Here is a 24,465-nt window from a genome sequence, read left to right as displayed (position 1 = left end):
GATAAACTTCAGGTGCTTCAAGCTGAGATTGAGACAATCCCAGCTCACCACAACTATACAGTATATACTTGGGCCTGTCAAATGGAAGTTATTTTATCTAAAAATGCATTTCAGAATTGCCCCCATTGTGCTTGCCTTCTGTGAATGCAATCCAACCCAGTGAAAATGCCATTTGACTTCAATATATATTAATAGGACAGACATATTTTTCAAATTTAAATTGTGTTTTCCAAAATGTTTATCATATTTCTATAGTGCCTATCACAATGTATTCTTTTGTTTGCTTCATTACTGCCTAGCTCCCTTCTTAAATTGTAAACTCCAGGAGAGTAAGAACATGTCTGTTTTCTTTACCTCAATGTCCAGTACGTAACTGTTGAAGGAGTGTATGAATGAATGAAATTATATTTGCAAAGCTGAAGGGCCTGATTTGTCAACTGGACTTCCAGACCTCTATAGAAACTACCAGTAAAAGGTAGTGTAAGGGGGCGCCTGAGTGGCTCAGTCGTTAAGTGTCTGCCTTCGGCTCAGGTCATGGTCCCAGGGTCCTGGGATCGAGCCCCGCATCGGGCTCCCTGCTGGGCGGGAAGCCTGCTTCTCCCTCTCCCTCTGCCCCTACTTGTGTTCCCTCTTTCGCTGTGTCTCTCTCTGTCGAAAAATAAATTAAATCTTTAAAAAAAAAAAAAAAAAAGGTAGTGTAAGAATTGTTCCTGAATGTGAAGAAGGGTCTTGAGGCTTTTCTGCTATTCAGGTGCTTCTCACACTTTCTTTCTACTGTTCAGGGACAGCACAACACTTATGAATGTAGCTGGTTTGGGAATGTAAGAGGAGAAAACCAGTTTGTCTTCCATATATTCCTAAGAACGTGGTGAGTAAATAGATCATATCTTCCTAGGTGACTTTAAAGAGAGCTGCTTTATTCCTCCCTACCCCAGTTCCCCACCCAGCCTCCTCGCTCCAAAATCACTCTTGTAATCACATTATTTAAGGATGGCTTTTTGTTTCTCATGATAACCATCTGTGTGTTTTCAATGCTTCTACTCAAGTAACCCACAGAGGAAATTAATAAAATTTACATTGAACCCACATGAATTGGAAACAGTCATTTGGGACAGCACAGACCACTGCAATGTGTGACAGGAGTATCCTCTGCCTGCGATGGGACTCATTTCAGCCATCTGATTTTCACAGGTGACACTAAACCTGTGATGAAAGAGCCATGTGCTTTCATGAATTCCACTTTCTTAGGTTACCTTTGCTGACATCATGGGACTTAAATATCTAGGAAATATACAGAAATAATATTTAGAGAGAGACCATTACTTACTTAAATATAAAATTACCACCTTAAGTATTTATCTCATTACCATCTAACTGATAATAAAAAAGGTTTTAACTGCCTTATGTTACTTCAGGAAAAAAGTCTGAAATATTAACTTTATCACTGGAAAGGCCACTGGAGGGACAAAAGACTGACGATGTTTCATTTTCCTCAAGGGCAGCCATCCAATATCTGTTTTTGTGACAAGTCAAAGTAAATGTACTAAGGAGGTTTTGGGGTAAAAGTGGCCTAAAAGATCATATTGTCTAACCCTCATATTATAGGTGAGGAAACAGGTGTCAAACTGTGAAGCACTTTGCCCAAGATTACTCTGGCCATCGCATTTATATAAATTTATATAAATAAAGGTAGAAACCAGAGCCTCTGCCTCCTGCCCCATGCTCTTTCTACATTATCATGCCCGTAAACTTCGGCCTGCTTCAATCAGCGCTGTCTTTGCTTAATGAAATATAAGGAGGCTCCCCATAAGGCTCTCACCTGGGATGAAGGGTTGGGAGAGGAAGAGAGAAAGAGATTTCTCCTAGTTTTCAAGTCAACTACTTTTCATTTGTTTGTTTTTATTATAAAAAGGTGAGAAATTAGAGTCAAGTTCCCATGCCCACTCCCTCTCCATGCCACCGAAGAAACAAATTTGCCAACATTTCCCAAATTACTGTCTTTCACTCTCTTTTTTACAGTAAAAGCAATATTGGCAAAAAGTTTCCCAGAGTCACGTTCCTCTTAGATATTTACTCCTTGAAATGTGTTGTTTGGTGTGGAGATGAAGCCTGGTGTGGATAGTTCAAGATGCCCTGGTCCCAGCACAGCCTGTGCTCTCTGCTTGTCTCTGTGTCTTCATATTCAAGGCTGCAGAGCCAGTCATGACCCACGTCCACTTTCTTACTGTTAAATCATGTTAAAACATGATTGTCATGTTTTTATAGAAGAGGGAAAAAAAGCATTTTCTCCCTGAGTTCAGAAGCAGTTTGCAGTCAGGGGTAATATTTTTCTTTGTTACGTATTAAGAAATTGTTGCTGAATGATAAATGGGTAGAAAGGGGAAGGGTACCTTAGGGAAGAAAGTGTTTGTTCTTGGTGATGGAATTGCTTCAAATTTGTTTTCTAATCTCTTCAAGAATGATTTTCTGCTCTCTTCCTACACCATGCATTCTGATTCCTGGAGCATGCAGTACTCCCTCACTTCCTTTCTCCAGGGGACTGTTGGAAGAGTAATCTTGAAAGACAAAATGTGTGGGCTGTGGCAGACCTTGGATTCTGTCCTCCAGATACGTAGCTCTTTCATTTATGAGAGACTCTTGCCTTAGGAAGCCTTGAATCTGGGTCAGCAGTGCTGGGTCCATTTGCACACTTTCTGAGCCATGGGGGTTGTTCCTGGGTCTTGGCATTTTCTTTTTGGGGTGCTCCACACTTCTGTCTCCATACACTAGGTATTTAAGAAGTTTGCCTTTCGATTTCCTGCCAGTGGCTGAATCTTGGAGACGGCTCTGAACAATGCTTGATGGCCCGCTGGAGAAGTCCCTCGTGATTCCTTCCCTGTCCAGCAATGGCCTGCTGTCTGCAGGAAGCTTTTTCTGTTTTGCTTCCTGCTGTGGGCTATTCAGAGACTCTAAAGATAAAAACAGAGCTGGCTTGCCCTCCTCTCTGGAAGGAGACCTCCTGATTTTTACAGTTGCCCTTACATTCTCTTTCGTGGAGTTTGCCTTTAAAGCTGTGCTGGAAGCTGGCCAGGCCTCCACCTTCTTCAGCAGACTACTGCCAAGGGGTGGATAGAGTCTGTTCTTATCCAGGCTAAGTCTGAAGATCATCTTGTTCTTCTCCCACCCTCTCTTATTCTGGACTATTGCCTTCACTGCTGCCTCACTCTCATCCACCAAGGTGGAGGTGTAGTTGGACAACAAGTTCTTGGAGGTGAGCCGTTTGACCAGGTCCTTGTTGCCTAGCAAACGGGCATGAGCCAGCTCTGACTTTTGGAGCTTCAAGTGGCATTGTTTATAAAAGGCTTTCTGCTCCATTAGCCAGGCATTAGCTTCACATTTCTTCATGGACTCCAGAAAACTGAGTTTCTTTTTCAACAAGTTCTCTTCTTTCCAGTTGAAGGACAGAATTGAGTAGGACTTCTCTGTTTCCATAAACTTTACATTGTCTCCAAATGTGGAATAGTGTCTGTTTCCCTGATTGCTGATGCTGTCCAACAGGTTCTGACAGTCGCTGTTCTGGTTCTTTCTCCATAAGATGCCCAGTTGGACCTGTGGATCAGACATTTCTCTTCCTACCTGGGACATGGCAGCCAGTATTCTGTCAGCAGACCTGTGAGGGTGCTTAGTGACATGTGGGCACTATGATCAAAGGGTTCTATTCCGGGCTTCAATGTTTGTTGTTAAGAACTCTGTGGGTCATCAAGGCACACGGTCTGGTTGTCAAGTGCCTCTCACAAAAACAGAGGTCCTGGGAAACATATTCACTGGCCTGTTTACTGCAAGCCCGGCTTCCACCTGAGAACTGTCCCTTTTCCAAGGGAAAAGGGGCTTGAAGTCCAGCTACCCTGTCTCTGTGTGACGGACTGAATTCGCAGGGGCAAGGCTGAAAGGTCCATGTGTTTGCTTTTTAGTAACTTATAGATGTTAGAGATTTCTTAAATTTAGTTCCCTCTATCTCCCTGGCAGGTGATGATAGGGAAGTTTTTAATAAGATTATTAACAAAAATATGAGATTTAGAAGTATAATCTAATAGGAGAATGTTTATGTAGGTGATTGAAAAGGTACTTTATATAGTTGTATTATGTGAACCTCTCAAGGATGAAATTGGTCAGTTGGTTGAAGTTGAACCCCTTCATTAATTGTGATATATAAGAACTTTATCCAAAGATGAGACCTCCCAAAAGCCAAGGAAAAAAAAAAAAAGAGGGGTATGGGAGAGGTGGAGAAGGAGGAAGAAGAGAAGAGATAAATGAGGATCCTCTTGTCGAAGGTACATCAACTGTTAACAGTCTGCCTCTAGATGCTGAGCTCAAGAGATGTGGCCCTAACTGGATGTCAGACCTTCTCTAGACAGTCTCAGACAAGGTAACAGCAGGAAGTGCCACAGAAGCCCTAGATAGTGCTGGTGCCAGTCTGCAGAAGCCCTACATTTTTAACCCCAGCTCTTATCCCTCAAACTGTAGCCCCATTTACATAAGCACCTTCAAGTAAGCTGCTAAATTTGTTCTACCAGGAATGTATTTGTGACCCAGCCACTTTGCAATTCTAGACTGTTACTTGTAAAGTTTTCTTTCCTCCCTTCCTCCCTCCTTTCCTTTCTTCTTCTTTTTTTTAACAACTAAACTTTTAACAACTATAATCTCCCTCTGCTTAGGGTCCATTAAGTGTTGCCCATATAGTATGTAAATCATCTGTCCCCATCCTTTTTTTCCCTATCCCTCTTGCTCCTATTTTCCAGTCCATTCTCAATTCTCCTCAAGAAAGCAGACACCAACTTCTTTTATCTAAACATTGTATTCCTAAAATAGCCCTGAGTCTTCCTTTAGCCCACTAAACCTTCTTGCAATCTTAGATTTCCCTGTGTTTTTTCTCCTTCCTTAACAGTTACTGCTTTGCCAAACCCTACTGTGTAAAAACACAAAGCTTTTGATAGCTCTCTCACAAGCCTGGACCTTATCCTTTGCTTACATTTAGAGTAAAAGTGGTATTTATATCAGTAAAATGAAATGTATAAAAGTGGCTTCTCAATTAGAAAATATTATATAAATCTAAGTGAGTTTTCATAAATCCAGATTGCCCCCAAACATCCAAGCTACCCTTCCTCTCTGAATGGCTATATGTAGTTTGGAGGGCTGACCCCAAAACTGTGCCCAGCTCCAGGGATAAGAAGATTTGTCTAAGCCTATCAGGGTAAAGCAAAACCTGCCTTGCCATACTGATTGGTTTGAGTCTGGGCTGGCCAAAACCACTGTGAACCTGTAAGATATGACAGGATGCTTACTATGGCTTGGGGGAAAGTATGCTTGCTCTTTTTTTTTTCTTTTTAAGATTTATTTATTTATTTGAGAGACAGAGAGGTGAGGTGAGGGTGGAGGTAGAGGGAGAGGGAGAGAGAATCTCAAGCCCAGCTGAGCACAGAGTACAAAGCAGGGCTCCATCTCAGAATCCTGAGATCATGGCCTGAGCCAAAATCAAGAGTTGGATGCTTAACCGTCCCAGGCGCTCCTAAGTATGCTTGCTCTTATATGAGTTTTGGGAAGCAACACTCTACCTAAACAAGGAAACTTATTTCTCTAGTTGCTCTTTGCTCTAGTTTCTATTGTCAGCCTTCCTACCACCAAGGGTACCCAGCCTTCAGATAATGCTGACCCATGGATGGCTGTTGGAAGGACAGAACCCAGATTTTAAATCACATGGTTGAGGCTTATCGTCCAATCATCTTAGAAGTCTTCAGCTAACAGTATCTTCACTGATAAACTCCTGTAACTGACTTAAGAAAATTTTACTTCTTAGCAAAGTACCAGAATTCCTTTGAAGGCAAAACAAGTGGCCTTGTAAAAATTATGTTGTTCCACTGCACAATGTGCAGGAGGATCCTGCTTTGACCTCACCAACTTAAAGCAGGATAACCATCATAACGGCTTGGGCAGTTGGGTTGTCTTATTGCAACTGGTGAAGGGGCAGAATTTACCCAATTACACCTTTGTTGGCTGTATTTCCCTGCCTCCTAATGGTGGTTTCTCCTAGTCTGAGCCTCTATAGGTCAGGTCAGAAATACTAGTTTGTTTTATAGTCAACAGAGTCCAGCCCAGCACTTTAAAACATCCAAGGACAATCTCCAAATATTTGACAATGCGGCACCAACCAATGGGAATAGATGATAGATGTAAACAACCATTGCAGCAGAAAACACATCAGCCCCTGAAACACTGCCTTTAATTATAGATGTGTCCATAATTGTCTATTAAGGTGTCCATATAATAGAACAGTTTTACCACTGTAAGTGATCTTAGAGATCAATCAGTTTAACACACTATTATATGAGGATTAGCTGTGCAATGATTTACTGATGTTGGAAAAGAGAGGAAAGGGCCAAAAAGACCTTGGTGGAAGTGAGCACCACCAAAATGTGGAATAGCACCAAGTTCTAGATGAATAACCAATAGCACTGTCCCACTGTGATTATGGTGGTGACATTTACACTTACCATTGACATGGCACCAATCTATGTGATTTTCTCCTAGAGTCATAGGACTGTTAGCTCAGATAATCAGGTCACCATACCCTTGACGTCTATGAAATAAACACTTTGAAATTACAGTTTAGTTCAGTGACTATAGACTATACCTTAATCTCATGTTGATGCTTTCTTAAACGATGTTACTTATGTTGGGAACCTCAAAGACATCTCCAGCTCTTTGTTTCTGACCCTCTCTATCTAGTTGCCCCTCTGGTTTTATATATATCATCTCAGAAATGGTCTTAATATCATCTCTTCTTTTTAGCCACCACTTCAATTATCATCACATAGACTAAGGGGCCTTTGTGACCGTTCAATCTATATTTTATCCTGTTTCTGGGACCTAGGATCTAAGTGCCACAGTGCAGTCACACTTGATATTTCACCTCCCTGTAGAATTTGGAAATATGGAAATAAGATTACTTTAACCAGGCAGGATTCCCAGACCTATAACATGACACAATACCTTGACCCTTCTTCTGAAGACCTGTATCAATGAAAAGGATTGGTCAGCCTCAGAAATCTCTACAGAAAGACTGAAAAAGGCTAGCCCTGGAGGACCAATGGCCAAGAGGACAAGCTCCTACCTGTGAAAGACATAGCCCATCAATGCAGGGAGTATATGCCTATAAGGAACTGGTACCTTGAGTTAATAATACCTGATGGCATCAACCACTAGGATCTTCTGACTAACTCTTTATACTGTAGCTTCTTTTGTCTGTGGTGTGTTTAACAAGAGTTCTGATCCCATAGAAACTGAGAACTTCTTTATGGGTTAATCCTCACTTTATTCAGCCTCTGAGATTACAGAATATAAAAGTAGGAAAGGCTTCCAGGGGTCACACAGCTCAAATGATGAGGGGTCTGAAGGCCAAAAAGGATACGGGACTTGCCAAGTTTTCACATAGCACTAGATCCAGGGATCAAACCCAGGACTCTACTATACCTGGTTGCCTCTGCTTATAACCTTGTTGAGGAGATAGCTAACAAAGTGCAAGGTATGGAGTGCTCTTTGTGGACACAAAGGCAGAGAAAATTATCCTCCCAATGGCAGTCTACAGCTCCCATGTCCCCTTCATTCAAACTGAATGGGTATTTTGTTCTCCCCTTACACCATCTGCACAGGTGCTGCCTTCTTTAGAGGTGAATGGGCTTCTCCCCTGCCAATCCATCTCTTGCCGGGCAAGTGGAGCAGAAAGCCCTTGCTTTCAATCCACTTTTAGAGCATAAGCCAAATCAAAGATCATTTAAAAAAACCATTTCAAAGACACAGGCAAGCCATATGTCTGAGGCCCCAAATGGGATCTGCAGCAGTGCACAGGCCAAGATGGAAGTGTCAATGCTTATGGGGCTCTCTTCTCACAAGGTACACTGAGACCCCCCTTAAACTTGTGACCTGAGTTAGGATACCTACATCCATTCTGCTCAATGCACCTGGGCAGCTCTTCCTAGCAGCAGATATTTTTCTTTGAACCTCTGTTAGGTGTAACTACCAATGCTTCAAATTCCAGGTAACCTACTCAAAAAGAACTTTGAGAATATAATAGTCTTGTTGCACAGGCTGGGAATCACCACCCACATCTAAAACTCAAGTAACCCTGGATATCTATCAAGTCGTGAAAAACTTGTACTTGTTCTGATGAGATACTTTGTGATGTTATTGATTTTCTCACACCAAACTCTGCTTTCAATGTATTTTGACCTAACTGGCATATTGATTACATACAGCTATTAGGTACTTTTGGTAGGTAACAGTAGGTTCCCATTTGGCAAGGAAAGTGGGTAAGAGTTAGCCATGCTCCATTACTTTGTTTTTTTTTTTGTTGTTTTTTTGAAGATTTTATTTATTTATTTATTGGAGAGCGAGCGAGAGAGAAACAGCATGAGAGAGGAGAGGGTCAGAGGGAGAAGCAGGCTCCCCGCTGAGCCAGGAGCCCGATGTGGGACTTGATCCAAGGACCCTGGGATCATGACCTGAGCCGAAGGCAGTCGCTTAACCAACTGAGCCACCCAGGCGCCCCGCTCCATTACTTTGTTAGCAGTTTATAAAAACAGCCAGTGTCAGATCAAATTGTGCCATAGACATTAATTAAAACACATTTCTTAGCGAACACACATAGGAGTGTTCACACAAGATTTACTGTAAGATCTCCATGCTTTCAAGATTTGCAACCTGTGGCCTTTTCTGTTTAGCTTTTTTCATTTGGCATGATGTTTTCAAGGTTTATTCAGGTAGCATGTGTCAGTTCTTCACTTATTTTTATTACTGAATAATATTCCATTGTATGCATATACCACAACTTGTTTATTCATTCATCAGTAGATGGACATTTAGGTGTTTTCTGCTATTTTGCTATTATGAATAATGCTGCTATGAACTTTAGCGTTCATGTTTTGGGTGGACATATGCTTTCATTTCCCTGGAATATATACCTAGGAGTGGATTATATATTTTATGGTAACTGTTTGGCCTTTAACAGAACTGCCAATTGTTTTCCAAAGTGCTGCCCCATTTTAGAGTCCCACCAGTGATATATGCATGTCTGATTTCTCCATGTCCAACACTTGTTATTATCTGCCTTTTTGTTGATAGTAAGAGTCAAGTGGTACCTCATGGCTTCAATTTAAATTTCTAATAATTTAAAATAAATTTCTTAATAATGTCAAGCATCTTTTTTAAGTACTGATTTTTCATTGGTATAAAAAACTGATGTTAGAATTAGCACATGAGGACATTAAAAACAGTTATTATAACTGTATTTCATATGTTCAAAAGTAAAGACAAAAGATATTTTTTAAAGAACTCAAATGAAATTCTAGAGATTAAAAAAAATGTTTGAAATGAAAAATCCACTGAATGTGGTTAACAGCATATCAGAGATTACAAAATAAAATGTTAATAAACTTGAAGCTGTAGCAGTAGAAACTATCCAAAATGAAACAGAAAAAAAAAAAAGCCCTGGAATAACTTCAACCAGCCTAATATGGGTAGATGTAAATTAGAGTTCCCTAAGGACAGAAAAGGCAAAGGGAAAATTAAAAAATATATATTTAAATATATAATAGCCAAAGATTTCCAGATTTGATTTTAAAAGCCCTTAAATTCACAGAATCAAAAATACCACTGAATTCCAAGTACAAGAAGAAAACAATACCAAAACACATAATAATGAAATGGCTCAAAAACAGTGATAAAGAAAAAAAATCTTATTCATAGCTTTCAGGCAAAAGGAGTAGATACCAAGTGGGAATATGGTTACACAAAGAAATACACAAAGAATATCAAAACTGGTAACTACTTGAGTAAATATAGAAGATTTTTTTCTTATTTAAATCTCTTTAAAAGATAACTGACTTTTCAAACATAAATGACATTGTGGGATTTATAAAATAGGTGTAAATCAAATTATGCAAATTTATATACTAAAGGCCAGAGAGAAGAAATGGAATATAGTATCATAAGGTTCTTAAACTATACAGGTTTTTAAACTATACAGATATTATATAGGTATAATATTACTTGAAGGTAGACTGTGATAAAGATGTATACTATAAACCCTAAAGCAACCACTAAATTAACAAAGCAGAGTTGTAACCATTAAGCCAACAAAGGACATAAAATAAAGTTAAGTAGGTCATTTATTATGAGTTGAATTGTATCCCCTAAAAGGATATGTTGAAGTCCTAATCCCTGATAACTGTGAATGTGGCCTTTTTTGGATATAAGATCTTTGCAGATGTAATCAACCTAAGAGGAGATCATTAAGTTGGGGCTGAATTCAATATGACTGGTGTCCTTAGTAGAAGAAAACAGAAACACATATGGAGAAGATGGCCATGTAATGATGAAGGCAAAGACTGGAGAAATGAATCTAAAAGACAAAGAAGGCCATGGATTCCTGAAAAACATCAGAAGCTAGAAGAGACAAGGAAAGATTCTCTCTTATAAATTTCAGAGAGACTATGACTTCGCTGACATTTTTATTTCAAATGACTAGCCTCCAAAACTGTGACAATGAATTTCTGTTGTTTTAAGCTATTCTCTTTGTAGAACTTTGTTACAGCGGCTGTAGGAAACTAATACAAAATCCAAAAGAAAGCAGAAAAGGGAAAAAAAAATAACCTGATGAGACAAGTAGAAACCAAATAATAGGATGATAGACTTTATATTAGATATAACAGTAATCATATTAAATGTAAATCATATAAAAACTCTAATGAAAAGGCAGAGAATATCAGATTGGATTACAAAAAAAAAAAAAAAAAAAAAGACCCAACCATATGCATTCTTCAGGAAATGCACTTTAAATCTAAAGACACAAATAGGTTAAAGGTTCACAGCAGCAATGTCCACAATAGCCAAACTGTGGAAGGAGCTGAGATATCCTTCAACAGATGAATGGATAAAGAAGATGTGGTTCATCGCTTCTCGGCCTTTTGGCTAAGATCAAGTGAAGAAGATGTGGTTCATATATACAATGGAATATTACTCAGCCATCAGAAAGGATGAATACCCACCATTTGCACTGACATGGATGGAACTGGAGGGGATTATGCTAAGTGAAATAAGTCAAGCAGAGAAAGACAATTATCATATAGTTTCACTCACATGTGGAACATAGGAATAGCGCAGAGGACCATAGGGGAAGGGAACCGAGTGATGGGCATTAAGGAGAGAACATAACATAATAAAATAAAATTTAGAAAAGGAGAGCACAAGTTGTGATGAGCAATGGGTGTTATACGCAACTAATGAATCATTGAACACTACATCAAAAACTAATGATGTACTATATATTGGCTAATTGAACATAATAATAAAAAAATTAAAGGTAAAAAGATAGAAACAGATATACCATGCTAACACTAATCAAAGAAATCTGGGATGACTATATTAATACCCACAAAGTATGTTTCAGAGCAAAGAATTTAGTAGTGATAATAAAGTTTACTTCAGAACTATGAAGGAACCAACTTAACATGGCCATAATAATCTGAAGTGCTTGTTCACCTAACTGACCTCTGAAAGACTTGAAGTGAAAATTGATAGAAATGCAAGGAAAAGACAAATCCAAAATTAAAGTCAGAGATTTTAGTAAATCTCTTTCAATTATTGATAGAATAAATGGGCATAAAATCAGCAAAGTTATAAGCCTTAAACAATACTATCAATCACTTTGATTTAAGTGACATTTCCAGGATACTCCATACAACAGCAGCAGAATACACATAATTTTCAAGTGTACATTGAATGTTTGTCAGGATAAATCATATTTCAGGCCATAAAATAGGTGTAAATATATCAAAAGGTAAATACATAATAGTGACAGCAAAATGGTGGACTAGGAAGCTCTAAACTGTGGTTTTTCCATGGAGACAGCAGAAAAGAACCAGAAATTGTCTAAAACAACCTTTAGGAGTTCTAGAAAACAGATAAAAGTCTATAGCAACCAATCAAATGCCCAATCAAGAAAAACAAACAAACAAAAAAACCAGACATGTTCTAAATGGTAGGAAATTTTATAGTTTTTTTACTCTCACTTGCTCCACTACCTTCTTGGCACAGTATGGTCTTGGTCTGGAGAAGGTGAAACTCAGTTCCTAATGCCCTCCCTTGAGCCAGAGGGAGCAGAACAGACCTTATTTGCAACATTCTAACCTGCCTGGGGGCTCCCTAGAGGACTGATCTCTGTCTTACCTAACTCAGATCTCAGGTAGGAAAATGCAGCAGCCACTGGTGGTGAAAGCTGCAGTGGTATTACAGACATGCAGACAACTGGGGCAAGAGATTATAGGTGGAGACATACAATAGACCATGCAAACCCTTGAGGAGAAGCTGAAGTGAGGTGAGACTTTTTGGAAAATTAAGACATTCAAAAGGAGCTGTGTATGTGTACAGGGGAATTGAGAAAGTCACACACAGGCAGGGTCAAGAGACATGTTTTGGAAAGATCTTATGCTTTACCTCAGCTGACTCCTAAACTCAGAGCATCTCCAGCTAATCAGAGAAGGACTGCTCTGGCACAGAAACAGTCTACAAAGAATGGGAAAGTTGTCTGTTTTCACAATTGCCAATTTTCAACAACAACAAAATCACAAGGCATACATACAAAGAAACAGTAAAAACATGGACAATTAAAAAGAAGAAAGTAGGGGCACCTACTTTTTTTTTTTTTTTAAAGTGTCTGCCTTCGCCTCAGGTCAAGATCCCAGCGTCCTGGGATCGAGCCCCACATCAGGCTCCCTGCTCCGTGGGGAAGCCTGCTTCTACCTCTCCTACTCCCCCTGCTTGTGTTCCCTCTCTCACTGTGTCTCTCTGTCAAATAAATAAAATCTTAAAAAAAAAAAAAGAAGAAGAAGAAAGTAAATTTGGCAGAAACTATCACCAAAGAAGCACAGACACTGGACTTAACTAGATAAAGATTTTAAGAGAATTCTCTTAAATATGTTCATATAGCTTAAGGAAAACACAGACCAAAAAATAAACAAATAAAAGAAATCAGGAAAATTATATATGAACAAAATGAGAATATCAACAGAGATAGAAATTATAAAGAGAGACCAAACAAAAATTCTGGATCTGAAAAATACAATAACTGAATTGAAATTTTTACTAGGGGGTTCAACAGCAGATTTGAGCAGGCAGAAGAAAAAAATAGAAAAACCAAATACAAGATGAGTTAAATGATCAAGTCATGGAGCTAAGAGAAAAAAATTGAGGAAAAGTGCACAGAGCTTAAAGGACTTGTAAGCCATCATCATGTAAATCAATATAGGCATTATGGGGTTACCAGATGGAGAAAGGAAATATCATTAAAAAAATAATGTCTGAAAACTACCCAAACTTGTTGAAAGACATGAATCCATAAAATCCAAGAATCCCAGTAAACTCTAAGTAAGATACATTCAAAGAAAGAGACCCACATCAAGGCACATTATAATCTGTCAAAAGGCAAAGACAGAATTTTGAAAGCAGCAAGAGAGAAGCAACTCATCTACAAAGGATCTTCAATAAGATTATAAGCTGAATTCTTTCAACAAAAATCTTGGTAGCTAGATGGCATTGGGACAATATATTTAAAAGGCTGAAAGAAAAGAAATCTGTCAACTAATAATTCTATAGCCAGTAAAACTGTCCTTCAAAAATGAAGGAGAAATTAAGGCATTCCCAAATAAACAAAAACTGAGGGATTTCATTATCACTAAATTTGCCCTACAAGAGTTGCTAAAAGGAGTCTGTCAGGTTGAAATAAAAGGACACAACACAATAATTCAAAGCTGTATGAAGATAAAAAATCTCTGATAAGGGTAAATACATAGATAAATATAAAAATGTCTATCCAGAATATCTAAGTAACTCTTAATTCTACAGTGAAGTGACGCCTGGGTGGCTCAGTTGGTTAAGCATCTGCCTTTGGCTCAGGTCATAATCCTGTGATCCTGGGATTGAGTCCCGCATCAGGCTCCCTGCTCAGCGGGGAGCCTGTTTCTCCCTCTGCCTGATGCTCCCCCTGCTTATGCTCTCTCTCTCTCTCTGATAAATTAAATAAAATCTTTAAGAAAAAGAATTCTACAATGAAGACAACTCAATTGAATAATGGGGAGAGTACTTAAGCAGACATTTCTCCAAGTAAGATATACAAATGGGCAACAATCACATGAATAGATGTTCACCATCATTATTCATTAGGGAAATGTAAATAAAAACCACAAGATCACATACCGATGAGATGGTTATAATGGACAAATGGAAAACAACAAATGTTGGTGAAGATGTGGAGAAATTGGAACCTTCATCCATTATGGGTGGGAATGTAAAATGATGCAGCCACTGTGGAAAACAGTTTGGCAGTTCTTGAGTAAACTAATATAGAATTGTAGAGGAGTTAACATGGCAGAGTAGTAGGGGGACCCTATACTTGCCTCAACCCTTGACACAGCTAGATAAATATCAAATCCCTCTGAACACCCAAGAAATAGATTTGTGGACTGGGAGAACACACTGAACATTTAGAGGGAGAAAGATGGCCACATTGTGGAAGGTAGAGGCTGTGAAGAGTTGATTTGGAGGAGAAAAAAAATCACAGGTGCTGTGGAGGGGAGGATCACAGAGAGAGAAGAGAGAGAGAAAGAGAGAAAGCAGCATGGAGGGGATTGCACAAGAAAAACTCTTCCCCAAAACCATTGACTGGGAAAAGGAGAGGAGCTGATTATCCCAAGTTTTTACAAGCAGCAGAGCTCAAAGTCTGAAGTTTAAGAAGTCTGTGCCATTGCTGGGGTTGTGTCTCGTGGACTTAACAGTGCTCCTCTGGGGAAGAAGGGCAGAGGCCTGGGAATGGACAGCATGGTCTGCAGATCTCCTGGCTTGCACCAGGAGAAACACCTCCCCTTCTGGTCCAGTGTGTCATTTAAAACTACTGTTTCCTTGCTGATTTTCTGCTTAGATGATCTGCCCATTGCATTTGGGAGAGGTGGCACTGCCTCTCAGGGGACAAAAGAGACAGTGGGCACCATTGGCCACATTAATTAGCATAGCAGCAGAGGTACCTACTGAAGGCAGCTAACGTGGAAGCCAGCTTTTGGCTATGCTTTACCATAAACTCTGAGTCCTTGCCAGTCATGTGACTGCTTTTCTGGGACAAACTGGCACCAGCTACAGTGAGGGAAGACCCTCCCCCAGAGGATCAGCATGGGTCTGCACTGCACCAGGTCCCTAAAATTTAGAGTTTTTGAAACCCAACCACATGCCTGAGATAAAATACAGGAGTACTGTGCCTCCAGGCAGGCCGAGGCTCAGACACACACAGGGTGAAGGCAAGGATCAGATGGAAGCCTGGGACACAAGGAGAGATTGTTCAATCTTCTGTTAGGGCTTCCTGAACAGCCATGGGTGGGAATTCCCCTCTCTCAGGAGGAGAGCAGGACTATGCCACTTTTTCCCTGACCATCAACACAGACAGATTTCAGTGAGCAATACAGTGCCCCCTCCCCACCCAGTGGAGGCTAGACCTACTTATACCAAGCCCCACTCTACTGTGCCCTGTAGGTGCATCTTTACCCTAGCAAAGGCAAGTCAGCCTGAGAACCAGCACAACAGGCCCCTTCCCCAGAAGACCAATACAGTCCGCCCCAACCCGTGACATGCACGAAGCCTACTGACCATAGAGTGCTACAAAGCTTCAGCTCTAATGGAAATAAGACCAGGCTTATTTTAACAAGCAGACCAAAGTTTAACACCAAGTTAAAACACCACACACTGGACAAGATCCAAACACTCTCCACTGCAGGGACGGAGAAACTGCAGAGAACTGTCCTGAGGGAAAGAGTAGCCAAAATACAACAGCAGAGTGCACACTCTGAAACACTTCCTGAAACACCAGACCCTGGACAGTATAGGACATCATTGTAATGTAGCCATTACTCTCAGGAACAGGAAATACAACAGAGTTTCCTAACACACACACACACACACACACACACACACACACACACACAGACACTAACCTAGACAAAGTGTCAAGACAGAGGAATTCACCCCAAAAGAAAGAACATGAAGCGGTCATGGCCAGGAATTTAATAAAAACAGATAAAAGTAATATGCCTGAACCAGAATTCAAAGCAGCAATCATAAGGATACAAGCTGGGCTTGAGAAAAGCATAGAAGACACTAGAGAATCACTTAGTGCAGAGATAAAAGAACTGAAAACTAGTCAGACTGAAATTTTTAAAAAGTGCTGTAACTGAGTTACAAAATGAACTGGTTGTAATGACCATGAGAATGGATGAAGTAAAGGAATGAATTAGTGATATAGAAGATACTATTATGGAAAATAATGAAGCCAAAAGAAGAGGGAAAGGAAAGTATAGATCACGAATGTAGACTTAGGGAGCTCAGTGACTCCATAAATTGTACTAACATTCATATCATAGGAGTCCCAGAAGAAGAAGAGAGAGGAAAAGGGGAAGAAGGTTTATTTGAGCAAGTTATAGCTGAAAAATTCCCCTCATCTGGGAAAGGAAACAGACATCCAAATCCAGAAGGCATAGAGGACTCCCACCAAATTCAACAAAAGCCAGCCAACACCAACATATATCATAGTAAAATTTTTAAAATATAAAGATAAGGAAAGAATCCTGAAAGCAACAAGGGGAAAGAAATCCCTAACATACAAGGGAAGACAAATCAGGTTTGCAACAGATTTCTCCACAGAAACCTGTTAGGCTAGAAGAAGGTGGCACAATATATTCAACGTGCTGAAGGGGAAAAATATGCAGCCCAAAGTACTTTATTCAGCAAGGCTCTCATTCAGAATAGAAGGAGAGATAAAGAGCTTCCCAGACAAACAAAAACTAAAGGAGTTCATGACCACTAAACTAGCCCTGCGAGAAATATTAAAGGGAACCCCTTGAGTGGGAAAGAAAGACCAAAAGCAGCAAAGATTGGAAAGGAACAGAGAAAATCTCCAGAAACAACGATTTTACAGGTAATACAATGGCACTAAATTCATATCTGTTAATAAACACTCTGAATGCAAATGGACTAAGTTCTCCAATCAAAAGACATAGAGTATTAGATTGGATAAAAAAATAAGACCCATCTATATGCTGCTTACAAAAGACTCATTTTATACCTAAAGTCACCTGCTGATTGAAAGTGAGGGGATGGAGGACCATCTATCATTCCAATGAACATCAAAAGAAAGCTGTACTAGCCATACTTATATCAGAAAAACTAGATTTTAAACCAAAGGCTGAAACAAGAGATGCTGAAGATTACTATATCATAATAAAGGGATCTATCCAACAAGAAGATTGAAAAATTGTAAATATTTATGCCCCCAATTTGGGAGCACCCAAATATATAAATAAATTAATAACAAACATAAAGAAACACACTGATAATAATACAATAATGGGAGGGGACCTTAACACCCCACTCACAGCAATGGACAGATAATCTAAGCAGAAAATCAACAAGGAAACAATAGCTTTAAATGACACACTGGGACAGATGGACTTAACAGATATATTCAGAACATTTCATCTTAAAGCAGAAGAATGCACATTCTTTTCAAAGGCACATGGAACGTTCTCCAGAATAGATCACATACTGGGTCACAAATCAGCCCTCAACAAGTACAAAAAGATTAAGATCACACCATCATATTATCAGACCACAAAGCTATGAAACTTGAAGTCAACCACAAGAAAAAATTTGGAAAGACCTCAAATGCATGGAGGTTAAAGAACATCCTAATACAGAATGAATGGGTTAACCAGGAAATGAAAGAAGAAATAACAAAATACATGGAAGCAAATGAAAATGAATGGAAACACAACTGCCCAAACCCTTTGAGATGCAGCAAAGGTGGTCCTAAGAGGGAACTATATAGAAATACAGGCCTACCTAAAGAAGCAAGAAAAGTCTCAAATACACAAACTTACACTTAAAGGAGCTGGTTATTGTAAATAATGCTGCAATAAGGATAGGCATGCATGTATCACTTTGAATTAGTATTTTTGTATTCTTTGGGTAAATACCCAATAGCGTGATTGCTGGATCCTAGTGTAGTTATATTTTTCACTTTTTGAAGAACCTACATACTGTTTTCCTGAGAGGCTGCACCAGTTTGCATTCCCACCAACAGGGCAAGAGTGTTCCGTTTTCTCCACATTCTTGCTAACACTTGTTGTTTCTTGTATTGTTGATTTTAGCTATTCTTACAAGTGTGAGGTGATATCTCATTTTAGTTTTGATTTGCATTTCTCTGACGTTGAGTTCTAAGCATCTTTTCATGTATCTGTTGGTCCTCTGGATGTCTTCTTTGGAGATGTCTGTTCATGTCTTCTGCACATTTTTAAATTGTTTTGTTTATTTTTTGGTGTTGATTTGCATAAGTTCTTTACATGTTTTGCTTTTGTTTTTATGTGCATTTTTCATATATATATATATAATGTTCAATTTTATGTTTATAATATATATATTTTATGTTCAGTTAGCCAGCATATAGTACATCATAAGTTTTTGTTGTAGTGTTCAATGATTCATTAGTTGTGTATAACACCCAGTGCTCATCCCATCAGGTGCCCTGCTTAATACCCATCACCTGGTTACTCCAACCCCCCGCCCCCTCCCATCTGTAACCCTCAGTTTGGTTCCTGGAGTACAGAGTCTCTCATGGTTTGTCTCCCTCTCTGATTTCTTCCCATTCTGTTTTCCCTCCCTTCCCCTCTGGTCCTCTGCTCTTTTCCTTATGTTCCACATATGAGTGAAACCATATGATAATTGTCTTTCTCTGCTTGACTTATTTCACTTAGCATAATCCCCTCCACTTCCATCCATGTCAATGCAAATGATGAGTATTCATCCTTTCTGATGGCTGAGTAATGTTCCATTGTATATATGCACCACATCTTCTTTATCCTTTTGTCTGTTGAAGGGCATCTGGGTTCCTTCCACGGTTTGGCTATTGTAGACATTGCTGCTATGAACATTGGGGTGCATGTACCCCTTTTTTAAGTTTTTATTTAAATTCCACTTAGTGGACATACAGTGTAATATTAGTTTTAGGTGTACAATATAGTGATTCAACACTTCCATACAACATCCAGTGCTCATCACAAGAAGTGCATTCCTTAATCCCCATCACCTATTTAACCCATCCCCCCACCACCTCCCCTCTGGTAACTATTAGTTCATTCTCTCTGGTTAAGAGTCTCTTAGTTTGCCTCTCTCTCTCTTTTCCCCTATATTCATTTGTTCTCTTTCTTAAATTCCACAGTTGAGTCAAATTATATGGTATCTGGCTTTCTCTGACTGACTTATTTCACTTAGCATAATAATCTCTAGCTCCACCCATGTAATTGCAAATGGCAAGATTTCATGCTTTTTTATGGCTGAGTAATATCCCAGTGTATATATACCACCTCTTCTTCATCCATTCATCAGTCAATGAGGACATTTGGGCTCTTTCTATAATTTGGTTATTATAGATAATGCTGCTATAAACATTGGGGTGCATGCATCCTTTCAATCAGGATTTTTGTATCCTTTGGGTAAATACCTACTATGGCAATTTCTAGATCATAGGTTAGTACTATTTTGAACTTTTTGATAACCTCCATACTCCACCAACAGTGCAAGAGGGTTCCATTTTCTCCACATCCTTGCTAACACTTGTTTTATGTGTTGTTGACTTTAGTCATTCTTGACTGGTGTGAGGTGATATCTCATTGTAGTTTTGATTTGTATTTCCCTGATGATAAGTGATGTTGAGCATCTTTTCATGTGTCTGTTAGCTATCTGGATGTCTTTGGAAAAATGTCTATTCATGTCTTCTGCCCATTTCTTACCTGGATTATTGTTTTTTTGGGTGCTGAGCTTGATAAGTTCTTTGTAGATTTTGGATACTAAGCCTTTATCAGATATGTCATTTGCAAATATCTTCTATTCTGTACAATGCCTTTCTGTTTTTTTATTGTTTCCTTCACAGTGCAGAAGATTTTTATTTTGATGAAGTCCCAATGGTTCATTTTTGCTTTTGTTTCCCTTGCTTTAGTAAGAAGTTGCTATGGTCAATGTCAAAGAAGTTTCTGTCTGTATTCTCCTCTAGGATTTTGATGGTTTCCTGTCTCACATTTAGGTCTTTCATCCATTTTGAATTTATTTTTTGTATGGTGTAAGAAACTGGATCCCTTTCATTCTTTTGCATGTTGCTGTCCAGTTTTCCCAACACCATTTGTTGAAGAGACTTTTTCCCGTTGGATATTCTTTCCTGCTTTGTCGAAGATTAATTGACCATATAGTTGTGGGTTAATTTCTGAGTTTTCTATTCTGTTCCGTTGATCTATGCTTCTGTTTTTGTGCCAAGTACCATACTGTCTTGATCACTACAGTTTTATAATATAGCTTGAAGTCCAGAATTGTGATGTCTCAAGCTTTGGTTTTCTTTTTTTGGTTATTTGGGTTTTCTTTTCTTTGGTTATTTGGGTTCTTTTGTGGTTTCATACAAATTTTAGGATTGTTTGTCCTAGTTCTGTGAAAAATGCTGGTGGTATTTTGACAGGGATTGCATTAAATGTGTACATTGCTTTGGGTAGTATAGATAATTTAACAACGTTTGTTCTTCCAATCCATGAGGATGGAATGTCTCTTCATTTCTTTGCATCATCTTCAGTTTCTTTCATCAGTGTTAGTTTTTAGAGTACAGATCTTTTGTCTCATTGGGTAAATTTATTCCTAGGTATCTTATGGGTTTTGGAGTAATTGTAAATGGGATTGGTTCCTTGATTTCTCTTTCTGCTGCTTTTTTATTGGTGTAGAAATGCAATAGATTTCTGCACCATGATTATTATTATTTTTTTGTTTTTTAAATAGACTTTATCTCTTTTGGTGGTTTTAGGTTTACAGAAAAAAAACATGAGTGGGAAATACAGCTGGTCCCTATCTCCCTACCTCCACATCCAGTTTCCCCAATTCGTAACATCTTGCATTAGTGTCATACATGTGTTACAGTTGACAAGCTGATGTTGATACCTTATTATTAGCTAAGGTGTATAGTTTACATTCTGTTTCACTCTGAGTTGTAAATTCAGTTTTGACAAGTGTATAATGACATGTATCCACCATTAAAGTATCATACAGAATAGTTTCACTGCCCTAAAAATCCACTGGGCTCCTCTTATTCATCCTGCCCCCCCCCCATTTTTTCTGTGCTGAAAGCATCTTTCTTTTTTTTAATTTAAATTCAATTAGCCAAGGTATAGTACATCATTAGTTTGGGATATAATGTTCAATGATTCATTAGTTGAGTATATTACCCAGTGCTCATCATATCCCGTGCCCTCTTCAGTGCCCATCACCCAGTTACCCCATCCTCCCACCCACTTCCCTTTCTGCAACCCTCAGTTTATTTCCCAGAGTCAAGAGTCTCATATTGTTTGTCTCCCTCTCTGATTTCTTCCCATTCAGTTCCCCCCCCACCATTGTCCTCTGAACTATTCCTTATGTTCCACATATGAGTGAAACCATATGATAATTGTCTTTCTCTGATTGACTTATTTCACTTAGCATAATACTCTCCAGTTCCTGTGACTTTATTGAATTCATTTATTAGTTTTAGTAGTTTTTGGTGGAATCTTTACCATTTTCTATATAAAGTATTATGTCATCTACAAAAAAGGTTTTACTTTTTCCTTACTAATTTGAATGCCTTTTATTTGCTTTTGTTGTCTAATTGCGGTGGGTAGGACTTTCAGTACTATGGTTAATAAAGGTGATGAAAGTGGATATCCTTGTCTTGTTCTTAATCTTAGGGAGACACTCTCAGTTTTCCCCCATTGAGAATGATATTTGCTGGGTTTTTTTTTTTTTTTTTTTTTTTTTTTTTGTATATGGCCTTTATTATGTTGAGGTATGTTCACTCTAAACCTACTCTGTTGAGAGCTTTTTTCATGAATCATTATTATACTTTGTCAAATGCTTGTTCTGCATCTATTAATATTATCATATGGTTTTTATACTTTCTCTTTTATACATCTCTTATTGATGTGATGTATCACATTGATTGATTTGAGAATATTGAACCACACTTGCATCCCAGGAATAAATCTTACTTGATCATGGTGAATGATTTTTTAAATGTATTTTTGCATTCTATTTGCTAGTATTTTGTTGAGGATTTTTGCACCTTGGTTCATCAGAGATGTTGGTCTGCAGTTCTCTTTTGTCATGATGTCTTATCTGGTTTTGGTATCAGGGTGATACTCACTTCATAGAATGAATTTGGAAGTTTTCCTTCTATTTATTTGGAGGGGAGAGTTTGGGTATCATAGGTATTAGCTGTTCCTTAAATGTTTTGTAGAATTGGCCTGTGAAGCCATCTGGTTCTGGGCTTTTGCTTTTTTTTTTTTTTTTTTTTTTTTTGATTACTGATTCAATCTCCTTGCTGGTAATCAGTCTATTCAAATTTTCTATTTCTTCCTGCTTCAGTTTTGGTAAGTTATATGTTTCTAGGAATTTATCCATTTCTTTCAGGTTGTCTAATATGTTGGCATATAGTTTTTCATACTATTCTCTTATACTTATTTGTATTTCTGTGGTGTTGGTTGTTATTTCTCCTCTTTCATTGGGTACTTTATTTAAGTTCTCTCTCTCTCTCTCTCTCTCTCTCTCTTTCATGAGAGAGAGGCCAGATGAGAGTGGCTAGAGGTTTATAAATTTTTTTTCTATTTTCAAAGGGACAGATCATAGTTTCATTGATCTGTTCTATTTTCTTTTTAGTTTCTGTACCATTTATTTCTACCCTAATCTTTATTATTTCCTTCCTTTGCTGGTTTTGGGTTTTCTTTGTTGTTCTTTTTCTCTTTTTTTTAATTTTAATTTTTTATGTTATGTTAGTCACCATACAATACATCACCAGTTATCGATGCAGTGATACACAATTCATTGTTTTGTACAACACCCAGTGATCCATGCAGTACTTGCCCTCCTTAATACCCATCACCAGGCTAACCCAGCCCCCCAACCCCCTCCTCTCTAAAACCCTGTTTGTTTCTCAGAGTCCATAGTGTCTCATGGTTAATCTTTCCTTCTGATTCCCCACCCCCTTCATTTTACACTTCCTTCTCCTAATGTCCTCCATGCTATCCCTTATGGTCCACAAGTAAGTGAAACCATATGATAATTGACTTTCTCTGCTTGACTTATTTCACTTAGCATAATCTCCTCCAGTCCCATCCATGTTGATGCAAAAGCTGGGTATTCATTCTTTCTGATGGCTGAGTAATATTCCATTGTATATATGGATCACATCTTCTTTATCCATTTGTCTGTTGAAGGGCATCTCAGCTCTTTCCACAGTTTGGCTATTGCGGACATTGCTGTAATGAATATTGGGGTGCATATGTCCCTTCTTTTCACTACATCTGTGTCTTTGGGGTAAATACCGAGTACTGCAATTGCTGGGTCATAGGGTAGCTCTATTTTTAATTTTTTGAGGCACCTCCACACTGTTTTCCAAAGTGGCTGTACCAACTTGCATTCCCCTTTCTCCACAACCTCTCCAACATTTGTTGTTTCTTGCCTTGTCAATTTTTGCCATTCTAAATGGTGTACAGTGGTTTCTCAATGTAGTTTTGATTTGAATTTCCCTGATGGCTAATGGTGATGAGCATTTTCTCATGTGTCTGTTAGCCATTTGTATGTCTTCTTCAGAGAAGTGTCTATTCATATCTTCTGCCCATTTTTTGACTTGATTATTTGATGTTGAGTGTGAGAAGATCTTCATAGATCTTGAATATCAGCCCTTTATCTGTAGTGTCATTTGCAAATATCTTCTCCCATTCTGTGGGTTGCCTCTTTGTTTAGTTGACTGTTTCCTTTGCTGTGCAGAAGCTGTTTACCTTGATGAAGTCCCAAAAGTTCATTTTTGTTTTTGTTTCACTAGCTTTTGGAGATGTATCTTGAAAGAAGTTGCTGTGGCCGATGTCAAAGAGGTTACTGCGTATGATCTCCTCTAGGATTCTGATGGATTTCTGTCTCACATTGAGGTCTTTCATCCATTTTGAGTTTATCTTTGTGTATGGTGCTAGAGAATGGTCGAGTTTCATTCTTCTGCATGTGGCTGTCCAATTTTCCCAGCACCATTTATTGAAGAGGCTATCTTCTTTTCATTGCATATTTTTTCCTGCTTTGTCGAAGATTATTTGACCATAGAGTTGAGGGTCCATATCTGGGCTCTCTTTTGTGTTCCATTTGTCTATATGTCTGTTTTTGTGCCAGTACCATGATGTCTTGGTGATCACTACTTTGTAATATAGGTTGAAATCAGGCAATGTGATGTCCCCAGCTTTGTTTTTCTTTTTCAACAATTCCTTGGCGATTTGGGGTCTTTTCTGAGTCCAG

At 38.6% G+C, this 24,465-nt stretch overlaps 1 protein-coding gene across 11 annotated transcripts in view; it reads right to left on the bottom strand.

The window, feature by feature from the left end:
- The window catches only part of LOC116626175, a 222,725-nt gene that overhangs the window by 91,628 nt on the left and 106,632 nt on the right, over positions 1-24,465 (bottom strand). For 8 of the 11 annotated variants that reach the window (XM_032395376.1, XM_032395378.1, XM_032395373.1 and 5 more), the window contains one exon: positions 632-3,588. The exons of the other annotated variants lie outside the window; for them this stretch is intronic. In XM_032395376.1, the coding sequence (XP_032251267.1) occupies positions 2,431-3,588 (1,158 nt within the window). In that variant the 3' untranslated portion in view covers positions 632-2,430. Of the gene's footprint in view, positions 1-631; positions 3,589-24,465 lie in introns of those variants that run through there. 11 annotated transcript variants of the gene reach the window in all.

Source organism: Phoca vitulina, unplaced genomic scaffold (genome assembly GCF_004348235.1).
Source record: "Phoca vitulina isolate PV1807 unplaced genomic scaffold, GSC_HSeal_1.0 scaffold84, whole genome shotgun sequence".
NCBI lineage: Eukaryota > Metazoa > Chordata > Mammalia > Carnivora > Phocidae > Phoca > Phoca vitulina.
This window is presented reverse-complemented; position numbering and strand designations above follow the sequence as displayed.